This window comes from Phyllobates terribilis, unplaced genomic scaffold (assembly GCF_046119375.1).
Source record: "Phyllobates terribilis strain yellow unplaced genomic scaffold, ASM4611937v1 Scaffold_14__1_contigs__length_39327217, whole genome shotgun sequence".
NCBI lineage: Eukaryota > Metazoa > Chordata > Amphibia > Anura > Dendrobatidae > Phyllobates > Phyllobates terribilis.
The window spans coordinates 22,580,031-22,596,603 of record NW_027362774.1 but is presented as its reverse complement, the minus strand read 5'-3'; the positions used below and the strand labels follow the sequence as shown (position 1 = coordinate 22,596,603).

Sequence of the window (16,573 nt, the reverse complement as noted above, 5' to 3'; positions counted from 1 at the left end):
CCACAACTCCCAGCGTGTCCTCCTAGCTCTCGTGGAGCCACAACTCCCAGCGTGTCCTCCTAGCTCTCGTGGAGCCACAACTCCCAGCGTGTCCTCCTAGCTCTCGTGGAGCCACAACTCCCAGCGTGTCCTCCTAGCTCTTGTGGAGCCACAACTCCCAGCGTGTCCTCCTAGCTCTCGTGGAGCCACAACTCCCAGCGTGTCCTCCTAGCTCTCGTGGAGCCACAACTCCCAGCGTGTCCTCCTAGCTCTCGTGGAGCCACAACTCCCAGCGTGTCCTCCTAGCTCTCGTGGAGCCACAACTCCCAGCGTGTCCTCCTAGCTCTCGTGGAGCCACAACTCCAGCGTGTCCTCCTAGCTCTCGTGGAGCCACAACTCCCAGCGTGTCCTCCTAGCTCTCGTGGAGCCACAACTCCCAGCGTGTCCTCCTAGCTCTCGTGGAGCCACAACTCCCAGTGTGTCCTCCTAGCTCTCGTGGAGCCACAACTCCCAGCGTGTCCTCCTAGCTCTCGTGGAGCCACAACTCCCAGCGTGTCCTCCTAGCTCTCGTGGAGCCACAACTCCCAGCGTGTCCTCCTAGCTCTCGTGGAGCCACAACTCCCAGCGTGTCCTCCTAGCTCTCGTGGAGCCACAACTCCCAGCGTGTCCTCCTAGCTCTCGTGGAGCCACAACTCCCAGCGTGTCCTCCTAGCTCTCGTGGAGCCACAACTCCCAGTGTGTCCTCCTAGCTCTCGTGGAGCCACAACTCCCAGCGTGTCCTCCTAGCTCTCGTGGAGCCACAACTCCCAGCGTGTCCTCCTAGCTCTCGTGGAGCCACAACTCCCAGCTCCTCCAACATCTGCTATAAAAATGCAATTTTCACTGTGCACCAACATCTGTCAGAACTACAATTCCCAGCATCTCCTGCCAGCTGTGGCAGAACTATAATTCCCAGCATCTCCTGCCAGCTGTGGCAGAACTATAATTCCCAGCATCTCCTGCCAGCTGTGGCAGAACTACAATTCCCAGCATTCCCTGCCAGCTGCTGTGGATTTCTGATTAGCCCAGTGCATATAGAGCAATTCCCTGATGTTTGACTTCTCGGTGCCGTGCAGCTTACACCACTGTCGTCTTCAGTGTCTGGTGCATCGCTGCTGTGGCGGCTTCTTCCCGGCAGCAGCAGAAGTGTTGGGGATGTTTTTTTTCAATAAGTAACTAATTGAATTGCTTTGTGCAAATCAATAAATGTGGAAAATGCCAATGTGCCGGCTTTATTGCCTGAATTGTGCTGCGTGAGCATTAAGACGTCTCCGCTCCTCCATAAAGAGTAATTCTCTGCTAATCGCATCCTGCTGACCCCAAGTTATTTTATCTCATTTCTTTTTTTTTTTAATTTAATTCTTAAAGAAGCACTAATAAAAACTGATTTATGACAAATCTACTCAATATGCAGCAAAGTAAGATGGACCCCTTTATATTATGTGCTGGGGGGGATAAGATTCAGTATGAGAACATCACATAAGACCTCTGTGTCCCCGAGCGACCCTTGCCTAGACAATGCACCTCGTGCTATATGGACACTTGCGTAACCCGCACTGACGCGACCTGTATAAAAAGCACGAGGCTGCAACTTCTGTGCGGTTTGTAATGTTCCTATATTTCACTGCGTTCCTGTAATGAAGCCAGAGACGTGACCTCTGTGTGACTGCAGACGGGGACCACATCGCAGAAAGCGTCCATTCAACTTCTGCTATGAGATAGTTGCAGAACGAGCATTTCCTCAATGTGTATTTATCAGCATTTTCACCTGTAGTTTTTTTGCTCCCTGGATGTTCCCACGTAGCATCTCCACTGCGGGCCTCCCCATTACCCAGACAGGCAGATATCGGGAGCATATTTTATCCCTTTGCTTCCTAAAATAAGTGAATTTTGCAACCAACATTGACACTTTGCTGCTCTTAGACCCTCGGCTCCTTTCAGTTTACCCTGTGGATATGTTTAGCAGCGTCTCCATGAGATTTTAAGAAATCTCCATCGCTGTCAAATGCAGCAGAAAATTCTCTGTATTTTTGCACCGTGGGAACTTGGCTTTAGTTTGGGGGTCAAGCTGGTGTAAGTGGGGATCACAATAAATTAGGTTTTAATGGTCAAACCCTTTGTATTAGACAAGCCAAGTCCTCAAGGGGGAAAACTGCAGTTTTCCTCCAGCTTTGTATAATAAAAGTCTGTTCCCACAAATCACTAGAACAGGGGATCCCCAATTCTTTATGTCTACCGCCAGGATTGAATACGTCGACTGTTGGAGATTGCCGAGTGCTGCAATATTGAGGATGAATGGGCGTTGAGCTGCAGTACCCAGGAGTGGCCACTACACAATGTTCGGCGCTGTGCTATTCCTATCCGTACACTGTTTACATCCTTCCCCTTTCGGAGCTGCTAACTAACTATTGGTGCTTCTGCCGGGTGTCGGACCTTCAACGTTCTGATATTGACAACGTATTCTTAAAGATAGTCCTTCGGTATTATAGTGATGGAAAACCCCTTTAAGGAAGTTTTAGATATAAGTTTCTTCTTCAGAGGTCCGCATACTGCATAGCCAGTTTACTTTACTTCATGGTGACCCCGTAAAACTGCTCATTCATTAGTTGGGGCGAGACCCCAAGATAATCTCCGTGACACAGGTATCACAGCGAAAGACGCTCCAAAGTGTAAGAATTCGCCAACAAACATCTTCTTAAAGGGGTTATGTGGCCTTAAGCTACAAGTCTGCAGTCACTCTATGTGAATCCTCACATCGTGGACGCTGTGCACTGTCAGGATTCTCCAGTTCCGGGAGTGGGCAATCATGTGACCACAAATATTCGATTTGCATACTTCTGGCCACATTCCGACTAGACGTGTCCGGCCTCAATCAATTCACTTGCATTGAGCAAGGCCGCGCACGTCTAGTCGGCACGTGACCGCATGTATGCAAATCACAACAGAGAATCCTGACAGCATGCAGTGTGCGCGATGTGAGGATTTAGAAGTCTTCAGTCACATACAGTGACTGCAGATTTGTAGCTTAGGGCCGGAAAACTCCTTTAAATCTCAGCTTTCTGGAACCCTGCTAGTGTGACATTGTGGGATGGGAGTGGAGATGCAGATTACGTGTGATTTATTTTTTTTATTTGTAAAATCACCAGGCTTAAAGGGATTAATCACATGTTAGAGATAGTAAATTACGTAACGTCGTTCGTGCATGGCGCTACGCCCTTCCGGTTGGGTTTCCCGGTGGATCTCATGGCGGGCCACAGCTGGAGGCAGAGTAATTATCACCTCGGTACATTCTCCATTATCTTATTGTAAATAACCACAATCAGTGACGTTTATAAATCAAACATAAGGGGATCAGTTTTCTTATCAATTATTGTAAATGGTTCTTTGCACATTAACCTTGTCGCTCTCCCACATCAGATCATAGTTCATGCCCCTGCCAACCCTTTTAGTGCCGTTAAGACCACTGAACTAATGGGAATGGAAATGGTCCAGCCCCCAAAGACTTAAGAGTATTGGGGTGCAGAGTACAGACTGCCATTAATGCCTGTATGCTGCTGCATTTTATTTCCCGACAGACCTCATATGGTATCACTCGGTCATCCATTCATGGGATTACCTGCCGGGAATCACTGCCCTCACTTTCCTTCATAGAGGAAATGAACTAACAATAACTATAGTGGGGAAAATAAGTATTTGATACACTGCCAGTATTGCAAGTTTTCCCACCTACAAAGAATGGAGAGGTCTATAATTTTTATCGTAGGTACACTTCAACCGTGAGAGACAGAATCTTAAAAAAAAATCTAGTAAATCACATTGTATGATTTTTACATAATTTATTTGTATTTTATTGCATGAAATAAGTATTGGATCACGTACCAACCAGCAAGAATTCTGGCTGTCACAGACCTGTTAGGTTTTTCTATAAGAAGCCCTCCTAGTCTGCACTCATTACCTGTATTAATTGCACCAGTTTGAACTCGTTAGCTGTATAAAAGACACCTGTCCACCAACTCAATCAATCACACTCCAACCTCTCTATCATGGTCAAGACCAAAGAGCTGTCTAAGGACATCAGGGACAAAATTGTAGACCTGCAAAAGGCTGGGATGGGCTACAGGACAATAGGAAAGCTGCTTGGTGAGAAGGCAACAACTGTTGGCACAGTTATTAGAAAATAGAAGAAACACAAGATGACTGTCAATCTTCTCTGTATAGGGCTCCATGCGATCTCGCCTTATGGAGTAAGGATGATTCTGAGAAAACAGGTATTAGCCCAGAACTACACAGGAGGACCTGGTAAATGACCAGAAGAGAGCTGGGACCACAGTCTCAAACATTACCATTAGTAACACACTACGCCTTCATGTATTAAAATTCTGCAGGGCACGCAAGGTCCCCCTGCTCACGCCAGCACAAGTCTACGCCCGTTTGAAGTTCGCCAGTGACCATCTGATTGATCCAGAGGAAGCATTGGAGAAGGTCATGTGGTCAGATGAGAGCAAAATAGAACTTTTTGGTATCAACTCCACTCGCCGTGTTTGAACGAAGAAGAAGGATGCTTACAATCCCCAAAACACCGTCCAAACCGTGAAGCATGGTGAGGGAAGCATCATACTTTGGGGGTGCTTTTCTGCAAAGGGGACAGGACGACTGCACCGTATTGAAGGGAGGATGGGTGGGGTCCTGTGTCGTGAGATTTTGGCCAACAACCTCCTTCCCTCAATAAGAGCATTGAAGATGGGTTGTGGCTGGGTCTTCCAACATGACAATGACTCGAAGCACACAGCCAAGGCAACTAAGGAGTGGCTCCATAAGAAGCATTTCAAAGTCCTGGAGTGGCCTAGCCAGTCTCCAGACCTGAAGCCAATAGAAAATCTTTGGAGGGAGCTGAAACTCAATGTTGTCCAGCGGCAGCCCCGAAACCTGGAAGATCTGAAGAAGATCTCTACGGAGGAGGGGGCCAAAATCCCTGCTGCAGTGTGTGCAAACCTGGTCAAGAACTACAGGAAACGTCTGACCTACAGTACAGACCAAAAGTTTGGACACACCTTCTCATTTAAAGATTTTTCTGTATTTTCATGACTTTGAAAATTGTACATTCACACTCAAGTCATCAGAACTATGAATTAACACATGTGGAATTATATACTTAACAGAAAAGTGTGAAACAACTGAAAATATGTCATATATTCTAGGTTCTTCAAAGTAGCCACCTTTTGCTTTGATGACTGCTTTGCACACTCTTGGCATTCTCTTGATGGGCTTCAAGAGGTAGTCACCGGAAATGGTTTTCACTTCACAGGTGTGCCCTGTCAGGTTTAATAAGTGGGATTTCTTGCCTTATAAATGGGGTTGGGACCATCAGTTGTGTTGTGCAGAAGTCTGGTGGATACACAGCTGATAGTCCTACTGAATCGACTGTTAGAATTTGTATTATGGCAAGAAAAAAGCAGCTAAGTAAAGAAAAACGAGTGGCCATCATTACTTTAAGAAATGAAGGTCAGTCAGTCCGAAAAATTGGGCAAACTTTGAAAGTGTCCCCAAGTGCAGTTGCAAAAACCATCAAGCGCTACAAAGAAACTGGCTCATATGAGGACCGCCCCAGGAAATGAAGACCAAGAGTCACCTCTGCTTCTGAGGATAAGTTTATCCGAGTCACCAGCCTCAGAAATCGCAGGTTAACAGCAGCTCAGATTAGAGATCAAGTCAATGCCACACAGAGTTCTAGCAGCAGACACATCTCTTCAACAACTGTTAAGAGGAGACTTTGTGCAGCAGGCCTTCATGGTAAAATAGCTGTTAGGAAACCACTGCTAAGGACAGGCAACAAGCAGAAGAGACTTGTTTGGGCTAAAGAACACAAGGAATGGACATTAGACCAGTGGAAATCTGTGCTTTGGTCTGATGAGTCCAAATATGAGATCTTTGGTTCCAACCACCGTGTCTTTGTGCGACGCAGAAAAGGTGAACGGATGGACTCTACATGCCTGGTTCCCACCGTGAAGCATGGAGGAGGAGGTGTGATGGTGTGGGGGTGCTTTGCTGGTGACACTGTTGGGGATTTATTCAAAATTGAAGGCATACTGAACCAGCATGGCTACCACAGCATCTTGCAGCGGCATGCTATTCCATCCGGTTTGCATTTAGTTGGACCATCATTTATTTTTCAACAGGACAATGACCCCAAACACACCTCCAGGCTGTGTAAGGGCTATTTGACCAAGAAGGAGAGTAATGGGGTGCTACGCCAGATGACCTGGCCTCCACAGTCACCAGACCTGAACCCAATCGAGATGGTTTGGGGTGAGCTGGACCGCAGAGTGAAGGCAAAAGGGCCAACAAGTGCTAAACATCTCTGGGAACTCCTTCAAGATTGTTGGAAGACCATTTCCGGTGACTACCTCTTGAAGCTCATCAAGAGAATGCCAAGAGTGTGCAAAGCAATCATCAAAGCAAAAGGTGGCTACTTTGAAGAACCTAGAATATAAGACATATTTTCTGTTGTTTCACACTTTTTTGTTAAGTATATAATTCCACATGTGTTAATTCATAGTTTTGATGCCTTCAGTGTGAATGTACAATTTTCATAGTCATGAAAATACCGAAAAATCTTTAAATGTGAAGGTGTGTCCAAACTTTTGGTCTGTACTGTATATAAAAAAAGGCTCCCGTTTATGATGCGTATGTACCGAATTCTCTGTATGACAAGGTATCCAATGTACAATCTTCTGAAATGATGACTGTGCTCCTTCATTTCCATTAATTAATGTGGTATATTCATCCGCATCACTTTGTCCTCCTCCCTTAGACCATCTTATTGGCTGGGGAATGAAACGCTGAGAGTGCCAGCTGCTCTGTTCGCCCTGAACAGAAAACGTCTCTGCGACAGACTGAGGAACAACTCTGATGTCCCCAAAGACGCCATCCTGGTCTTACAAGGCGGGGAGGAGGCCAATAGATACTGCACAGACACCGGTGTCCTCTTCCGTCAGGTGAGTGTTCTTATATAGTAGGTAATGAGACTGTCAATCCATACCTGGTAGTTATATGATTAACAGCTGTTGTAATCTAATTTATAGTGTGTGTGTGTAAATCATTTTATCATTCCATGTCTCCCTCTATACTGCTGGAGGCGAGCTCTATGTTCAATCAGTCTCCTTCCCCTTCTGGAAGCTGACATAGAAGCGGCCTTCTCCGCTCTACTGCCGTGCGCTATAGAGGTTCTGCTCCTTATCTGACAAGCTGGCAGAAAGAGATAACTCTTGGCTACTCTGCAGAGAACAGACGATCTGTATGCAAGCACCTGGCTATAGGGAGAGTGACTGAGCATGTGTGACCATCCGCATTCAGCTCAGAAGTTAGACGTGCACATTGATATAGACTTTGATCACTAGGTGGCGCCATACCATGTAAGTAAATGTTAAATACCCACTCCATAGCTTATCAGCAAGTCCTTGGCTTTCAAGGTTCCAAATGGGTTCTGCTATTTTTGACAGCTCCCAGTCGTATCCCTCTTGCAGTCGAAAATACTAAAGCCTTACAGATCCATTAACTATAGTATGATCGGAGTTGATATCATATGCAATATGTATATATACATTGTGTAGTATATATGTATACTTCTAGGTATTACTTATGACTTGGTGATATCAATGTTTGCTTTTCCTCATTTAACCCTCAGGAGTCCTTCTTTCACTGGGCGTTTGGAGTGACCGAGTCGGGGTGCTATGGAGCCATTGATGTCAATACAGGGAGATCTATCATTTTTGTGCCTAAGCTCCCGGAGAGCTACGCCGTGTGGATGGGGAAGTAAGAAATATTAACCACCACTAATAAGGTTGTATTTCATGAGCAGGCAGGTGCTGGTGCAGAACAAAGGCAGGAGCTATCAATAGCGATACCGTCTGTCTTTATTATTAGGGGTATATAACCCCCTCAGTGACAGAACAGTCGCCCATATCGGCACTGACCGTGTCATCAATGGGGAAGTCCTCTCGTCTGGACACGGATGCAAAATAGAAATGTTTTTTTTTTTTATACTTCTTGTCCTATTAGAGAGTTTTCAGCAATCTTATTCTCATCAGAGGCAGGATTACAATGACTTATAACACCTCTATACACCAAGATCTACCAATCACAATAGGCGATGACTCAGCTGACCCTGCTCCTCTTCGCTTCACAGTAAACTGCACGCGCTCATTAGATGCTTCAGTATAAAAGATAGGGTCGGAGTCTGACCATTGTGACTAATGTGTGTGTGGATTTCCTGAACAGCAGGAAGTTAGTGTAAAATGAGCCTCAGTGGCCGGTGTGAGAATTGCCAAATTTCTAATTTATTTAATTTTAACAAAGAATATAATATGGAAAAACAACATTGCATGTAACACAAAGAGCCTAATTTAAACAATAGGTCGTTTTCTGATGACACATTAACTTTAAAGAGGTTATTTTTGCAGCTTCACTTTGCTTCCTATGGGTGAAATAATACTGAAAGAATTAACTTGCTGCAGATTTGTCTACCGCTCTCCCTCTCTTGCTCTCCCTCTCTTGCTCTCCCTCTCTTGCTCTCCCTCTCTTGCTCTCCCTCTCTTGCTCTCCCTCTCTTGCTCTCCCTCTCTTGCTCTCCCTCTCTTGCTCTCCCTCTCTTGCTCTCCCTCTCTTGCTCTCCCTCTCTTGCTCTCCCTCTCTTGCTCTCCCTCTCTTGCTCTCCCTCTCTTGCTCTCCCTCTCTTGCTCTCCCTCTCTTGCTCTCCCTCTCTTGCTCTCCCTCTCTTGCTCTCCCTCTCTTGCTCTCCCTCTCTTGCGCTCCCTCTCTTGCGCTCCCGCTCCTCCGCTCTCCCGCTCTCCCTCTCCCCCGCTCTCCCTCTCACCCGCTCTCCCTCTCTCCCTCTCTCCCGCTCTCCCTCTCGCCCGCTCTCCCTCTCGCCCGCTCTCCCTCTCGCCCGCTCTCCCTCTCGCCCGCTCTCCCTCTCGCCCGCTCTCCCTCTCGCCCGCTCTCCCTCTCGCCCGCTCTCCCTCTCGCCCGCTCTCCCTCTCGCCCGCTCTCCCTCTCGCCCGCTCTCCCTCTCGCCCGCTCTCCCTCTCGCCCGCTCTCCCTCTCGCCCGCTCTCCCTCTCGCCCGCTCTCCCTCTCGCCCGCTCTCCCTCTCGCCCGCTCTCCCTCTCGCCCGCTCTCCCTCTCGCCCGCTCTCCCTCTCGCCCGCTCTCCCTCTCGCCCGCTCTCCCTCTCGCCCGCTCTCCCTCTCGCCCTCCTCTCCTTTCTCCCTCCTCTCCTTTCTCCCTCCTCTCCTTTCTCCCTCCTCTCCTTTCTCCCTCCTCTCCTTTCTCCCTCCTCTCCTTTCTCCCTCCTCTCCTCTCTCCCTCCTCTCCTCTCTCCCTCCTCTCCTCTCTCCCTCCTCTCCTCTCTCCCTCCTCTCCTCTCTCCCTCCTCTCCTCTCTCCCTCCTCTCCTCTCTCCCTCCTCTCCTCTCTCCCTCCTCTCCTCTCTCCCTCCTCTCCTCTCTCCCTCCTCTCCTCTCTCCCTCCTCTCCTCTCTCCCTCCTCTCCTCTCTCCCTCCTCTCCTCTCTCCCTCCTCTCCTCTCTCCCTCCTCTCCTCTCTCCCTCCTCTCCTCTCTCCCTCCTCTCCTCTCTCCCTCCTCTCCTCTCTCCCTCCTCTCCTCTCTCCCTCCTCTCCTCTCTCCCTCCTCTCCTCTCTCCCTCCTCTCCTCTCTCCCTCCTCTCCTCTCTCCCTCTCCCTCCTCTCCTCTCTCCCTCTCCCTCCTCTCCTCTCTCCCTCTCCCTCCTCTCCTCTCTCCCTCCTCTCCGCTCTCCCTCCTCTCCTCTCGCGCTCTCCCTCCTCTCCTCTCGCGCTCTCCCTCCTCTCCTCTCTCCCTCTCCCTCCTCTCCTCTCGCGCTCTCCCTCCTCTCCTCTCGCGCTCTCCCTCCTCTCCTCTCGCGCTCTCCCTCCTCTCCTCTCGCGCTCTCCCTCCTCTCTCCCTCTCCCTCCTCTCCTCTCGCGCTCTCCCTCCTCTCCTCTCGCGCTCTCCCTCCTCTCTCCCTCTCCCTCCTCTCCTCTCGCGCTCTCCCTCCTCTCCTCTCGCGCTCTCCCTCCTCTCTCCCTCTCCCTCCTCTCCTCTCGCGCTCTCCCTCCTCTCCTCTCGCGCTCTCCCTCCTCTCCTCTCTTCCTCCTCTCCTCTCGCGCTCTCCCTCCTCTCCTCTCGCGCTCTCCCTCCTCTCCTCTCGCGCTCTCCCTCCTCTCCTCTCGCGCTCTCCCTCCTCTCCTCTCGCGCTCTCCCTCCTCTCCTCTCGCGCTCTCCCTCCTCTCCTCTCGCGCTCTCCCTCCTCTCCTCTCGCGCTCTCCCTCCTCTCTCCCTCTCCCTCCTCTCCTCTCTCCCTCTCCCTCCTCTCCTCTCGCGCTCTCCCTCCTCTCCTCTCGCGCTCTCCCTCCTCTCCTCTCGCGCTCTCCCTCCTCTCCTCTCGCGCTCTCCCTCCTCTCCTCTCGCGCTCTCCCTCCTCTCCTCTCTCCCTCTCCCTCCTCTCCTCTCGCGCTCTCCCTCCTCTCCTCTCGCGCTCTCCCTCCTCTCCTCTCGCGCTCTCCCTCCTCTCCTCTCGCGCTCTCCCTCCTCTCCTCTCGCGCTCTCCCTCCTCTCTCCCTCTCCCTCCTCTCCTCTCGCGCTCTCCCTCCTCTCCTCTCGCGCTCTCCCTCCTCTCCTCTCTCCCTCCTCTCCTCTCGCGCTCTCCCTCCTCTCCTCTCGCGCTCTCCCTCCTCTCCTCTCGCGCTCTCCCTCCTCTCCTCTCGCGCTCTCCCTCCTCTCCTCTCGCGCTCTCCCTCCTCTCCTCTCGCGCTCTCCCTCCTCTCCTCTCGCGCTCTCCCTCCTCTCCTCTCGCGCTCTCCCTCCTCTCCTCTCGCGCTCTCCCTCCTCTCCTCTCGCGCTCTCCCTCCTCTCCTCTCGCGCTCTCCCTCCTCTCCTCTCGCGCTCTCCCTCCTCTCTCCCTCTCCCTCCTCTCCTCTCTCCCTCTCCCTCCTCTCCTCTCGCGCTCTCCCTCCTCTCCTCTCGCGCTCTCCCTCCTCTCCTCTCGCACTCTCCCTCCTCTCCTCTCTCCCTCTCCCTCCTCTCCTCTCTCCCTCTCCCTCCTCTCCTCTCTCCCTCCTCTCCTCTCGCGCTCTCCCTCCTCTCCTCTCGCGCCATTACACAGTGTGCTTTCCCTACTAACACCCGGCTGGCGGTGGTGCTGCAGTCAGCTGATGGGTGGGGTTGCCGGATGTCTAACCCTCCCTGATCTGACTATTCTAAGGGGGTTGCAGAACGGATCCCCTATACAATGGAGGGGTGACCACACAAGACTCCTGACTTTTCTGTGCCCTCAGTACATGGCAGGATTTGTATACTAATCCTCAGGACTCTCTAGGATTATAGAAGTGGTCATATTCCACTTACATTAACAGCATGTGCCGCTCGATTCCTCTCGCTCCGCTCCTGGTTACTGCCACTAATAAATGATTGATTTCTTATGCCGGGTCCGGCAGGTAAGGAGAGAAGGGGCTAATTCTCCATAATTAAATTAACCATTAACTTAGTCGTGTTTTCCGCAATTTGTCTAATTAAAATAACGCTGCCATTTACTTCTCATTAATTCTAAATGTCACAATGACTCAATACATTGATCAGAGATATTCAGAAAGTGCAACATATTGTGCAACAGATGCTCCGTCGCATCGGTTCAGCGGCTCTTAATATCATTATCTTTAAGTGCTTGATTGGAAATGCATCCTGCGCTTTAACATGAAGACATGCGAGTGATCCCATTAATAGGCATTTACATGTAATCCACTAATGGAAAAATGAGGGTGAGTTATGCATTTGATAAGTGGAGCTGTCAACCCTCGTTTACAAGCCTCTAATTTGCTTCATGTTAAAAATGTTAATTTTCTGTCAATGCGAAAATAAGGTGCCGGTCCTCACTGTAACCAGAGTAACACAGAACTGTCCCTGCGAATAGTCTGTGGAGGAAGGTGGCACAGACAGAAGTGTTGATTAGAGATTATTCACCACTGATATTATCAGATGTGTAATGGCTCCAAAAATAATCACCATACTTCATCAACTCTATAAATGCATCTGTTACTTACCCTGTACTGATCCCGAGTTACATCCTGTATTATACTCCAGAGCTGCACTCACTATTCTGCTGGTGCAGTCACTGTGTACATACATTACATTACTGATCCTGTACTGATCCTGAGTTACATCCTGTATTATACTCCAGAGCTGCACTCACTATTCTGTTGGTGGAGTCACTGTGTACATACATTACATTACTGATCCTGAGTTACATCCTGTATTATACTCCAGAGCTGCACTCACTATTCTGCTGGTGCAGTCACTGTGTACATACATTACATTACTGATCCTGTACTGATCCTGAGTTACATCCTGTATTATACTCCAGAGCTGCACTCACTATTCTGTTGGTGGAGTCACTGTGTACATACATTACATTACTGATCCTGAGTTACATCCTGTATTATACTCCAGAGCTGCACTCACTATTCTGCTGGTGCAGTCACTGTGTACATACATTACATTACTGATCCTGAGTTACATCCTGTATTATACCCCAGAGCTGCACTGACTATTCTGCTGGTGCAGTCACTGTGTACATACATTACATTACTGATCCTGAGTTACCTCCTGTATTATACCCCAGAGCTGCACTCACTATTCTGCTGGTGCAGTCACTGTGTACATACATTACATTACTGATCCTGAGTTACCTCCTGTATTATACCCCAGAGCTGCACTCACTATTCTGCTGGTGCAGTCACTGTGTACATACATTACTGATGCTGTACTGATCCCGAGTCACATCCTGTATTATACCCATAGAGCTGCACTCACTATTCTGCTGGTGCAGTCACTGTGTACATACATTACATTACTGATCCTGAGTCACATCCTGTACTATATTTTATTATAATAGTTATATTCTTGTACATAGGGGCAGTATTCTAGTAGTTATATTCTTGTACATAGGGGCAGTATTCTAGTAGTTATATTCTTGTACATAGGGGCAGTATTATAGTAGTTATATTCTTGTACATAGCGGCAGTATTCTAGTAGTTATATTCTGGTACATAGGGGGCAGTATTATAGTAGTTATATTCTTGTACATAGCGGCAGTATTCTAGTAGTTATATTCTGGTACATAGGGGCAGTATTATAGTAGTTATATTCTTGTACATAGGAGCAGTATTATAGTAGTTATATTCTTGTACATAGGAGCAGTATTAGAGTAGTTATATTCTTGTACATAGGGGCAGTATTATAGTAGTTATATTCTTGTACATAGGGGGCAGTATTATAGTAGTTATATTCTTGTACATAGGGTCAGTATTATAGTAGTTATATTCTTGTACATAGGGGCAGTATTATAGTAGTTATATTCTTGTACATAGGGGCAGTATTATAGTAGTTATATTCTTGTACATAGGAGCAGTATTATAGTAGTTGTAACGGGTCTAGGAGGCGGAACCTCTGAGCTACTATACAAGGGGGCGGTCCTTGTAAGAGAGCGGGTGCCGACCAGGCAGGCAGTCACAGCAGGTGACCGGGACAGTCTCTGGGTGTACGGGCAGGAGGTCACGGCAAGTGACCGGGACAGTCTCTGGAAGAACGGGCTGGAGGTCACGGCAAGTGACCGGGGCAGTCTCTGGGTGAACGGGCTGGAGGTCACGGCAAGTGACCGGGGCAGTCTCTGGGTGAACGGGCTGGAGGTCACGGCAAGTGACCGGGGCAGTCTCTGGGCGAACGGGCTGGAGGTCACGGCAAGTGACCGGGGCAGTCTCTGGGTGAACGGGCTGGAGGTCACGGCAAGTGACCGGGGCAGTCTCTAGGTAAAGGGTAGGTACGACCTGTGATGGCTGAACCTCCAGGTAGGCTAGCAAGGCAGATGGAGGATGTGTGCTCCCAGGTGAGCAAGCGAGAGTCTCTGGAATAGCAGGTGGTCACAGCACGTGACGGCGAAGCCTCCAGGTAGGCAAGCAGGCAGGTAGCGGAGAAGCACTCCCAGGTGAGCGGGCAAGAGTCTCTGGAATAGCTGGTGGTCACAGCACGTGACGGCGGAGCCTCCGGGCAGGCAAGCAGGCAGGTAGCGGAGAAGCGCTCCCAGGTGAGCGGGCAAGAGTCTCTGGAATAGCTGGTGGTCACAGCACGTGACGGCGGAGCCTCCGGGCAGGCAAGCAGGCAGGTAGCGGAGGAGCGCTCCCAGGTGAGCGGGCAAGCTGGTCCATAGACAGACTGACAGGAGTAGAAAGGCAGACCGTCGGACCTCAGGCTAGCAAGCAGGCAGGTAGCTGATGTGCGCTCCCAGGTGAGCGGGCAAGCTGGTCCTTAGACAGACTGACAGGAGTTGTAAGGCAGACCGTCGGACCTCAGGCTAGCAAGCAGGTAGCAGGAATAACTGGCAGGAAACAGACAGCAAACTGGCAGGACTCTGGCAGGAATCAGGCAGGTAACTGGCAGGTAACTGGCAACGGGACCTGAGGGCTGAAGCAGAGTAGAACAGTGCAACAACATTGCTCGGGCACCTCCATTTTGGAGGAGGTGCCTTATATATGGTGAAGTCCTCCGGCCATTGGCCGGGGACTCCTTAGGACGACGCGCGCGGCCCCTTTAAGAGGGAGGGAGAGCGCGCGCGCGCGCCCTAAGCACAGTGGCCGGGAAGGAGCGCGCGCTGCCAGCAGAGCGGGAGGAGGACGCCGGGCACGGAGCAGGGAGGTGAGGGGAACAGCGTCCCTGCCTAGCAGAGGGCAGGGACGCCGGCGCTACAGTAGTTATATTCTTGTACATAGGAGCAGTATTATAGTAGTTATATTCTAGTACATAGGAGCAGTATTACAGTAGTTATATTCTTGTACATAGGGAGCAGTATTATAGTAGTTATATTCTGGTACATAGGGAGCAGTATTACAGTAGTTATATTCTGGTACATAGGGAGCAGTATTACAGTAGTTATATTCTGGTACATAGGGGCAGTATTATAGTAGTTATATTCTTGTACATAGGGACAGTATTATAGTAGTTATATTCTTGTACATAGGGGGCAGTATTATAGTAGTTTTATTCTTGTACATAGGAGCAGTATTATAGTAGTTATATTCTTGTACATAGGAGCTGTATTATAGTAGTTATATTCTTGTACATAGGGGCAGTATTATAGTAGTTATATTCTGGTACATAGGGGGCAGTATTATAGTAGTTATATTCTAGTACATAGGAGCAGTATTATAGTAGTTATATTCTTGTACATAGGGGGCAGTATTATAGTAGTTATATTCTTGTACATAGGGGGCAGTATTATAGTAGTTATATTCTTGTACATAGGGGCAGTATTATAGTAGTTATATTCTTGTACATAGGGGGCAGTATTATAGTAGTTATATTCTTGTACATAGGAGCAGTATTATAGTAGTTATATTCTTGTACATAGGAGCAGTATTATAGTAGTTATATTCTTGTACATAGGGGCAGTATTATAGTAGTTATATTCTGGTACATAGGGGTCAGTATTATAGTAGTTATATTCTAGTACATAGGAGCAGTATTATAGTAGTTATACTCTTGCTCATAGGGGGCAGTATTATAGAAGTTATATTCTTGGACGTAGGAGCAGTATTATAGTAGTTATACTCTTGCACATAGGGGGCAGTATTATAGTAGTTATATTCTTGTATATAGGAGCAGTATTATAGTAGTTATATTGTTGTACATAGGAGCAGTATTATAGTAGTTATATTCTTGTACATAGGGGGTAGTTTTATAGTAGTTATATTCTTGTACATAGGGGCAGTATTATAGTAGTTATATTCTTGTACATAGGGGGCAGTATTATAGTAGTTATATTCTTGTACATAGGGAGCAGTATTATAGTAGTTATATTCTTGTATATAGGAGCAGTATTATAGTAGTTATATTGTTGTACATAGGAGCAGTATTATAGTAGTTATATTGTTGTACATAGGGAGCAGTATTATAGTAGTTATATTGTTGTACATAGAGGGCAGTATTATAGTAGTTATATTCTTGTACATAGGAGCAGTATTATAGTAGTTATACTCTTGTACATAGGGGGCAGTATTATAGTAGTTATATTCTTGTACATAGGAGCAGTATTATAGTAGTTATATTCTTGTACATAGGAGCAGTATTATAGTAGTTATATTCTTGTAAATAGGAGCAGTATTATAGTAGTTATACTCTTGCTCATAGGGGGCAGTATTATAGAAGTTATATTCTTGTACGTAGGAGCAGTCTTATAGTAGTTATACTCTTGCACATAGGGGGCAGTATTATAGTAGTTATATTCTTGTACATAGGGGCAGTATTATAGTAGTTATATTCTTGTACATAGGAGCAGTATTATAGTAGTTATATTCTTGTACGTAGTAGCAGTATTATAGTAGTTATATTCTTGTACATAGGGGCAGTATTATAGTAGTTATATTCTGGTACATAGGGGACAGTATTATAGTAGTTATATTCTTGTACATAGGAGCAGTATTATAGTAGTTATATT

General features: G+C 48.0%; 1 protein-coding gene across 1 annotated transcript in view; it reads left to right on the top strand.

Moving 5' to 3' along the window:
* The window catches only part of PEPD (peptidase D), a 289,969-nt gene that overhangs the window by 3,729 nt on the left and 269,667 nt on the right, over positions 1-16,573 (top strand). The window contains exons 2-3 of the mRNA XM_073659770.1: positions 6,830-7,013; positions 7,703-7,830. Of these exons, the coding sequence (XP_073515871.1) occupies positions 6,830-7,013; positions 7,703-7,830 (312 nt within the window). The remainder of the gene's footprint in view (positions 1-6,829; positions 7,014-7,702; positions 7,831-16,573) is intronic.